Here is a 9,907-nt window from a genome sequence, read left to right on the forward strand (position 1 = left end):
CATACCCACAGGTACTAAGTGCGACAGACTGAATTTTACAATCCGATTCACTCAGTCTCATGAGATTAACTGAGGAACCGTCTCATTTGAATGGCAACAAATCCACTCTGGAAACCCAAACACTGTGACTGAGGCTTCGTCACGCTTACTACGTGCAACTCCAATATCTGAACACATCTGGGTGGACAGCAGTCGTTGTGACAGACGCGAAGTTTTAGATGCATCATGGGTCTCTTATTTCTGAACATACATTAAGACTGCCTTGCTAGAGCAATCGCCAGTCCTTTTTTTTTTTGCTATGGGCTTTACGTCGCACAGACACAGATAGGACTTATGGCGACGATGGGATAGGATAGGCCTAGGAGTTGGAAGGAAGCGGCCGTGGCCTTAATTAAGGTACAGCCCCAGCATTTTCCTGGTTTGAAATTGGGAAACCACAGAAAACCATCTTCAGGGCTGCCGACAGTGGGATTCGAACCCACTATCTCCCGGATGCAAGCTCACAGCCGCGCGCCTCTACGCGCACGGCCAACTCGTCCGGTATTGCCAGTCCTTGATGAGACTCAAGATATGCGAAGCGTAAGCAAATAATGGTTCGCCTCTGTGGTGTAGTGGTCAATGTAATTAACTGCCATCCCCTGGGGCCCGGGTTCGATTCCCAGCTCTACCACGAAATTTGAAAAATGATGCGAGCTGGAACGGGGTCCACTCAGCCTCGGGAGGTCAACTGAGTAGAGGAGGGTTTCGATTCCCTCCTCAGCTATGCTCCAAGTGATTTCCGTGGTTTCCCACTTCTCCAGGGAATGCCTGGATGGTACCTAACTTAAGGCCACGGCCGCTTCCTTCCCTCTTCTTGTCTATCCCTTCCGAACTTCCCATCCCCCACAAGCCCCTGTTCAGCACAGTAGGTGAGGCCGCCTGGGCGAGGTACTGGTCTTCCTCAGCAGTTGTATCCCACGACCCAAAGTCTCACACTCCAGGACACTGCTCTTGAGGCGGTAGAGGTGGGATCCGTCGCTGAGTCCGAGGGAAAAACCAACCCTGGAGGATAAACAGATTAAGAAGGAAGGAAATGAACTAAATAATGGATGAGTACGAGACGTTTTGGTATTGCATTCTCCGGACAGATTGTTGATGTGTATGTTGGGCGGGGCGAGGAACAACGCCAGCAAGTTAGAGGCAACACAGTAGGATGCGCGTTTTCCTTCCACTTTGATAAACTTTCAGTTCATGGCTTACTTCACATCGTCCCAGTTATCTCCCGGTATTTTACCATAGAAAGGAGACTCACGATGTATAGTTGCATTTGTCTTTATTAATACAAAATAACAATTTTTAAATCTAAAATTTTAATTTCTTTAGATGAATCGATAGAACGATTGATAATGATGTGAAGCATCGCTTCAAATTTGAATGGACCAAATGGCGTTTGCTGACCGGCGTCTTATGTGAGAGGCGGATGCCTATAACTATGGTTAGACCTGCCCTCACTTACGACGACTCCGAGTGTTGGACAAGGCAAAAGAAGCATGATCAGCAAATGCATGTAACGGAAATGCGAATGCTGCGATGGTCAGCGGGTGTTACCCTCTTGGACCGAGAGCGCATTGAGCATATACGAGGATCATTTAAAATACGGCCCCTATCAGTGAGAAATTGGATAGCGGCAGTTGCGCTGGTACGGACACGAACAACGTGGAGATGAAGATCATCCCGTTGCAGTCGAGGAACAATGGAGAGGACGAGGGCATCCGAGAGCAACACGATGGCGTACAGTCGAAAAGGCCTTGAATAGAAACGGCATTCCAGAGGCGGAGACATTCAACCGCAGGGAGTACTCTCTAATGATCAGAAGAGCCGACCCTGCGTGATACTTGGGAGCGTCCATTGAGGGCACACATACGGCCAGGAAGTAAGAAGAAGAAGAAGAAGAAGAAGAAGAAGAAGAAGAAGAAGAAGAAAGCCAATAAATGAACTATAAAGATGAATGATAATGGTCTAATCTCGCTCCTGTTACTCCAGGCGATATTATAACACTCATCACTTCTACAAGAAGATCTGTGAGTAAAGAAGTGGAATCAGAGATAAGGTTTCTTGGAGGTTATGTTTTTCTCTACAGAGTAATTAAGTTACAAGATTGTGAGCAACTGCAAAATGACCTCGATAATGTGTGATGGACTGTAGGCAATGGTACGTTGATAAACAGGGTTAAAAGTCAGGTTGTGAGTTTCACAAATAGGAAAAGTCCTCTCAGTTTTAATTACTGCGTTGATGGGGTGAAAGTTCCTTATGGGGATCATTGTAACTACCTAGATGTTAATATAAGGAAAGATATCTTGGGGTAATCACATAAATGGGATTGTAAATAAAGGATACAGATCTCTGCACATGGTTATGAGGGTATTTAGGGGTTGAAGTAAGGATGTAAAGGAGAGGGCATATAAGTCTCTGGTAAGACCCCAACTAAAGTATGGTTCCAGTGTATGGGACCCTCAGCAGGATTACTTGATTCAAGAACTGGAAAAAATCCAAAGGAAAGTAGCTCTATTTGTTCTGGGTGATTTACAACAAAAGAGTAGCGTTATAAAAATGTTGCAAAGTAAGGGCTGGGAAGACTTGGAAGAAAGGAGACGAGCTGCTCGACTAAGTGGTATGTTCCGAGCTGTCAGTGGAGAGTTGGCGTGGAATGACATTAGTAGATGAACAAGTTTGAGTGGCGTCTTCAAAAATAGAAAATATCGCAATATAAAGATAAAGTTGGAATTCAAGAGGTCAAATTGGGGCAAATATTCATTTATAGGAAGGGGAGTTAGGGATTGGAATAACTTACCAAGGGAGATGTTCAATAAATTTCCAATTTCTTTGAAATCATTTAAGAAAAGGCTAGAAAAACAACAAATAGAGAATCTGCCACCTGGACGACTGCCCTAAATGCAGATCAGTATTGGTTGATTGATTGATTGATTGATTGATTGATTGATTGATTGATTGATTGATTGATTGATTGATTGATTGATTGATTGATCTATTACTCACTGCGCATGGCCCATTGCTTCCCTGGGATGGACTTGAGGTAGAGGTCTATGTGGCTCTTGCAGGTAACATCCTGGACGTTGTCCGACAGTGCCGATAGAGACAGTGCGGGCAGAGTAACAAGCAGAACTACGAGGATCATCCTGCAGTGATGTGCAAGGCTGCCGAATGAAGCTCGTTTTATATTTGCGATAATCACTGATTACACCTTAAGAGCACGTTATCAGTCAATGACATTGTCATAGTAACCTACATTTAAGTAGGTTGAGATTCTGTATTTATATCGGTGGTCTTTAATTGATAATAAGTAGACAGAGATACTGTACGTTATCATGCTCAGGTACATGACGAAGGACAACTGGTTATCGGACGTCGACCTTATTTGTATACTGGTCTCCTCCGAGAACGAACTAAGCATTTTCATGATTCTCTGATTGAATTTAGAGTTTTTTCTTTTTCCAGTTACTTGGAGTCGGCACTACACGTGCGTTACCTCGAGTATTATGGCCGAAAGTCCTTCTTAACTCCTACCCTAGGAGGATGGATTTATTCGCTAATAATAATAATAATATTTTTGCTTTACGTTCCACTAACCACTTTTACGGTTTTCGGAGACGCCGAGGTGCCGGAATTTAGTCCCGCAGGAGTTCTTTTACGTGCCAGTAAATATACCGACACGAGGCTGACGTATTTGAGCACCTTCAAATACGACCGGACTGAGCCAGGGTCGAGCCAGCCAGGTTGAGGTCAGAAGGTCAGCGCCTCAACCCTCTGAGTCCCCAGCCCAGCTTTTTCGCTATTAAGTGGTGATTTGTAATATGATATGTTGTTGTATATTCGAACACAAACCCTGAATACAGGGTCTCTCATATAAACTCAGACCGAATGCACGATGTTTGTACTCTGGACGGCGGCAGCTGCACTATGGGAGGCGTGCATAGTTCTTGGCCTTGCAAGGAGCCTGCACACGTTCGACCTGGCAGGCATGAGTCAGCAGTTTGGATCTCAGCTGTTAATATGATGAGACAGTTATCATCGCTACACCGTATTTTCGTATGTAAAAGTTCTGGTTTCATCTTAAAGCTCGTGTGAACTGTCATAACTCTCACTCTTGGTGTGCAGAAAGTCCCAATGGTGTTTATGACGTCCCTCATTATGACAGGAAGATTGGTGTTTGCTGTCCTGTTAGCGCAAGACGAGTAATTGGGCCTAATTTTTCGAAACGACCATAAATGCAGAGAGGTACCAAGATGACATTTTGACGCCATTCTTCTATCGGTTAACAGGAGAAATATCGCGTGGGTGGTTTCTACAAGATTCAGCCCCTGCTCATACAGAAGAAGATTTCCTTCTTACAACCCCGGAAGTGTTTGCAGACAGAGTGATCAGTGCTGGTCTTTTTCCCCCTCGTTCTGCAGATCTAACAGTGTGTGATTTTTACTAGCGGGGTAAACTGAAAGGAAACATTTCGAAAGAAATCAGAAAGACTACAGTGGCAGATCTGACTCGCGTCAGCCAGAATGTGGTTACCAGTTATAACCGAGGAAGGATGACACTTCCAGCATCTTTTATAAGGTAAGATTTCATATAAGATTGTATACACACTTAAAGCAGGGCGGCCGCGGCGGCTGAGACACCTGCCGTTAGCGGAGTGTACAAACACTGTGCGTTCAGTTTGTTTTTATAAGAGAGGCCCTGAATAGGAATTAACCAGACACGTCTAAAATACGCCATGCGGCCGGTAATGGAATCCGGCGCCCTGTTAACCGAAGGCCATAATGTTGACGATTCAGCTAACGAACCGGACAGGTTAGAGCAACTTCTCATTTTTGTTTGTTAGTAGTTTAACGTCACATTCTGTTCTTCGGCGCTACCGGTATGGTCGTATGGCTTTTAGTGCCAGGACGGGTTCGGCTCGCCAGGTGCAGGTCTTTCTATTTGACTCCCGTAGGCGACCTGCACGTCATGTTGAGGATGAAATGATGATGAAGACAACACATACACCCAGCCCCCGTGCCAGTGGAATTAACCAATTAAAGTTAAAATCCCCGACCCGGCCGGGAATCGAACCCGGGACCCTCTGAACCGAAGGCCAGTACGCTGACCGTTCAGCCAACGAGTCGGACACCGGTATGGTAATGGGCCAGGACTGGGCCGTAGCTTTCCTTAAAGTACAGCCTCACCATTTACCTGGCGTGGCAGCAAAAAGGGGGTACGGTTTAAATTTATTATGTCCCGAATACAAGTTTCCAGCTTCATTACACGAACTATGTAGCTAAATCGCTCGGTGTTTCCGGATCCATCCAGGTCGACTGTGCAACACAATACTCTCACAAGAAATCCATCGGTCATGGTCGGACAGACATATACAGTGGCCTGGTGTTATAATAGAGCAAATAGTGTGTTCATTAACGTTTTATTTGTGCTGTTGTCATATTTGTATAATTCGCCGAGAATTTACTCTTAGAATCGATATGGTATTTAAAAGTATTTCTTTAGGTCAGGGTTTCCCAAACCTTTTGTGTCTAAGGCCCCCTCAGCATGTCGCACTCATGTCCAAGGACACCTCGCCACAGAATGTCATACGGAATTCTGTGAACGAAAAAACAGAATTTTGTAATGTAGCCATGTTTGATTGTATTCGTAGTCTATAATTTAGCACTAATATTTATTTTCCTTTAAATCTGAGTTTAACTTTATTACATAAAGATACTTTATATATCCATACAAATTACAAAACATTGCGACACTCGGCTAATAATTACAACAGTCTGGGTATGGAAACTTATCTGAGAAAATTCACTTGGTGCGGTTGTTGGATCAGTGGGACGGATGGCGCTATGTTCCAAACACCAAGTGTTTTGCAAGCTTAGTCACCCGAACCGAAGATCAGCCTTAACATTAGTTCCGTTTCTGTATTTTGCTTTCATTTGTGTGAGAGCACAAAAGGTACACTCACACAGGCATATTGTCATGAAAGACATTAAACGCAGTATTTCCTTTCTTGAAATTGTAGGTTATAGGGGATGTTATGGATCCAAAAGTCGATCAGAGACGTGGAGTTGTGATGCAAGGTTTCCAAGGATACCGCCAACTTGTAGGTACCATTTATCGGCCAAGAATTGCATGCACTGTATGGAGGTTATACAACAGTGAAGACACAGTGTTCTATGAATTTTGTGTGTACAATAACATTTCTCTCTTTAAATAATTTCAACTTACATTATTATTGCGGACCCCTTGGATTATCGTCGCAGCCCCGGAGGGGTCCGCGGACCACAGTTTGGAAACGGATGATTTAGGTGGAAAACAAGTAACCTGTGAATTTGCTAGCTTGATAAGACCAAACGATTTACTCTGATACAGTGATTTATTATCGAACAGAAGTAATGAATAGGAATACGCAAGTGACGAATGAGATAATATACAGAAAGATAGGAACATGGAGGGAAACACATAGGATAACCGAATAAACAAAGGCACGTTAGTGTGAGAAAATAGAGGAACAGATGGAGGGGATAAGCACAAACTAGGGCGGGGGAGGAAGACAACCTCGAAATCTTCATACTCTGCCGTCTGCAAATAGATAGCCTCTTTGATCATTAATTCCAATTTTTCTTCATCTTTCTCAGACTTTGAAGAGGTCGTTACTACTTCCTAACTTCAGGAGGAGAGCGGCATTGCTCACTGAGGGATCACTTTTGACACATCTTCAACCATGTTGTAGGAACTGTAGAATAAGAAAGCTGGATAAACACGGAAAAGGTAGGGGAGAAAATGTCAAAGATGGTACAGTTGAAAAAGGACTAGGGATATAGGAAAAACACAAAACGAAAAGATCACAACCGATCAGTGTAAGATTTCGGAAAGGAACAAGTCCGTCTCGTCAAATCTGTATGTTGAATTCAGGAGTTTAGCCTAGAAGTTTTCTCTCATATGTTCATTATTTCTTCAGTGTTTGCGTCCATTAGGAAGTGATGATCAACATTGTAAGGAAGAGAACGTTCCCTGCAACATATTGCATTTACCGTTAAAACAGTTGTGAGGTTGGGACGATTTATTTATCTATACTAATATTATAAAAAGGAAAAATTTGTATATTTGTTTGTAACGGATAGACTCAAAAACTACTGAACCGATTTTAAAAGTTACTTCACCTATAGAAAGCTAAATTACCACTGAGTAACATGGGCTGTATTTTATTTTCAATACAATTCGTGGTGGGGGGGGGGCGTCGGGGGAGATATAAAAATAATTGGCTAATATAGCCGAAATCGAATTTGTCGTACAAGGACGAGACAAAGCTCATTTTAAGCCCCTTGACGCAAAGAACAAAACTCGGTAAGCCCTACGGGCTCGGAAACCATGTTTTAAGGTCCTAAAACCCACCGTTATGGAGATATTGGCACCACACTATCCCTGCTCTAGGAAGCGGATATAGAGACGAACTGCCATAACCATGGCAACGTCAGCTCCAGGATTCTACAGCAGCGAGATTATCTACAATATATTACAAAACCTAACATGTTACAGACATGAAAATTGGTATTTGGAATCTCCTTTAAAAATAAAACAACACACATTTTTGTTTTCATAAAATCTACGTAAGCGGTTGGTGGCGTGGGGGCAGGGGGAGGGGGGTTACAAAGAAGGGAGGAAGGGGTTGAATTCTTTATATGAGGATACATATATCTCAAAAACTGAAGACGTTACAGACGTTAAAACTGGTACTTGAAATCTGCTTTAAAAATAAATGAACACACTTTTTTGGGAAAATCCACTTAAGGGGGTGAAATAAAAAAAAGCGGGTGAATGTTTGAAATGATTATCTTATTCTTCTACAGCTTTTTCCACACCTGTGGGGTCGCTGGTGCAAACTGTGTCAGACATGTGGATTTGACCATGTTTTATGGCTGGATGCCCTTCCTGACGCCAACCCCGTGTGTAGGGATGTACACATAATTACTATTTCGTATTCCTGTTGTGGTTGGTAATGTGGTGTGTTGAGTGAATATGAAGAGGAGTGTGTTGGGACAAACAAACAACCTGTTCCCGAGCCAGATGAATTAATCACACGCGATTGAAATCCCCGACCCAGCCCGGAATCGAACCCGAAACCCTGTGAACCGAAGGCCTCAACGCTGACCACTCAGCCAAGGAGTGAGGAAGTTTTCAAATGATTATATCTACAGTATATCTCATAAACTTAACATGTTGCAGACGTGAAAATTCGTATTTGTAATCCCCTTTAAAAATAAAGAAACACGTACTTTTTGTTTTCGGAAAATCAACTTAAGCTGGAGATCGAAAATAAGTAAAGAAGGAGTTGAATTCTCTTTATGAGGATACTTATATCTCAAAAAATAAGACGTTTACAGCCGTGAAAATCGGTATTTGGAATCTCCTTTAGAAATAAAGAAACCTTTATTTTTCGACTTAAAAGAGGACTCTTTCTCACATGTAGAGTTCCATGTCGCATGTTCCACATTTAGCTCTGTCAGTAGCCTGGTCATCTTAGCCCCAAAAACCAATGCCACAAACGCGATTTACAAAGAAGCTCTGGGGTAAATGAAATGCAATTTTTCAGATAATATCTCAGTGCAGTACCGAGGAACAACTATTTTTTATCAACTTACCAAATCCTTACGAGAGAAGCCGTGGGTAACAGCTAGTATTTATATATATTTATTAACTAGAGGTAGCACCCGCTGTTGACAGGACAATCACATAGCATATGCATGTCCACCCCTCGTATTGTTCCCCAGATTCTAAGGCACATACGTCCTCTCCCTGTCAGTGGCTTGTCGTGACCTACTCGCTTCCTTGCTCTATGTGGACTTTTGCACTTTCATATTTCTTTTCATTGTTGCTGATTTTGATTTGATCTCTTCCTTCCGCTATAAAGGAAAGACAAGTATCGGGTTAATATTGAAAAAATACTGACAGATGAACAGAGCCTTTAAAACGTTGCCGTAACGATCTCTATAGCGACTCTCTTTGCAGTCTATGTTTGTTTGTTGTTTAAGGGGGCCTAACATCGAGGGCATCGGCCCTTTTGCAGTCTATAGAACTAGTTACCGTTTCACGCATTTCACACGACTGCCAATGATACTAACCATATATTTCACTGTATCTGAAAAAGTCATCAACGTCATCATCATCATCGTCAGCATCATCATCGTCAGCATCATCATCATCATCATCATCATCCTTTAACCGCCTCCAGTCGCCCACATGCGATACAAGAGCACTCACCATCTTTGTCTATCCTTCCTCCTCAACTTGGTGCCATTCTACTCCTCTTCCTTCCAGGTCCTACTTTACTTGACTGATCCACCGTTTCTTTGGTCTGCCTCTAGGTCTTTTGCCTTCCAGTTGCTTTTCTAGCCATTTTCTTTCTGTTCTCATTTGATCCATCGTTTTTACATGGCCATACCATTTGAGTCTTGATGTTCTTACATTTTCGCTTAGCAACTGCTTTACTTGTGTACTGTATTATGACGGATCTCTTCGGCGTGAACAATTTTCGTGAAAAGAGAGATATATCGAGTTTTTTCTTTAGCCCCTTATGAAGCACATTTTCCTGGTGAAACGTTTGAACAACTTATAGCTAAGATCCTACTCGACCTTTCTTGAATGTATAATACCAAATTTCATTAAAACCCACCAATCCATTTTCCCCTGATGCTGTAACAGACACAGACAAATATTAAACTGAACTCAACAAAAACGTTCATTACAAATGACGTCATTATTTCTTGTCAGAATACAGTATGAATCGACTGAAATGTCGCGATTAAAAGCAATGCTAACATATGAAATGCTCGATGAAATGAAAAACAGCAAATTTTCTAGCTTTTAACGCCGCAGTTCT

The 9,907-nt window shown here is 42.6% G+C and overlaps 1 protein-coding gene across 1 annotated transcript in view; it reads right to left on the bottom strand.

Annotated features, from left to right (window-relative positions):
• The window catches only part of LOC136867122 (nose resistant to fluoxetine protein 6), a 97,202-nt gene extending 87,911 nt beyond the window's left edge, over positions 1–9,291 (bottom strand). Inside the window, exon 1 of the mRNA XM_068226814.1 lies at positions 9,150–9,291. Within this exon, the coding sequence (XP_068082915.1) occupies positions 9,150–9,291 (142 nt within the window). The remainder of the gene's footprint in view (positions 1–9,149) is intronic.
• Between the last annotated feature and the right edge of the window lie 616 nt (positions 9,292–9,907).

The sequence above is a fragment of the Anabrus simplex genome, chromosome 3, assembly GCF_040414725.1.
Source record: "Anabrus simplex isolate iqAnaSimp1 chromosome 3, ASM4041472v1, whole genome shotgun sequence".
Classification (NCBI taxonomy): domain Eukaryota; kingdom Metazoa; phylum Arthropoda; class Insecta; order Orthoptera; family Tettigoniidae; genus Anabrus; species Anabrus simplex.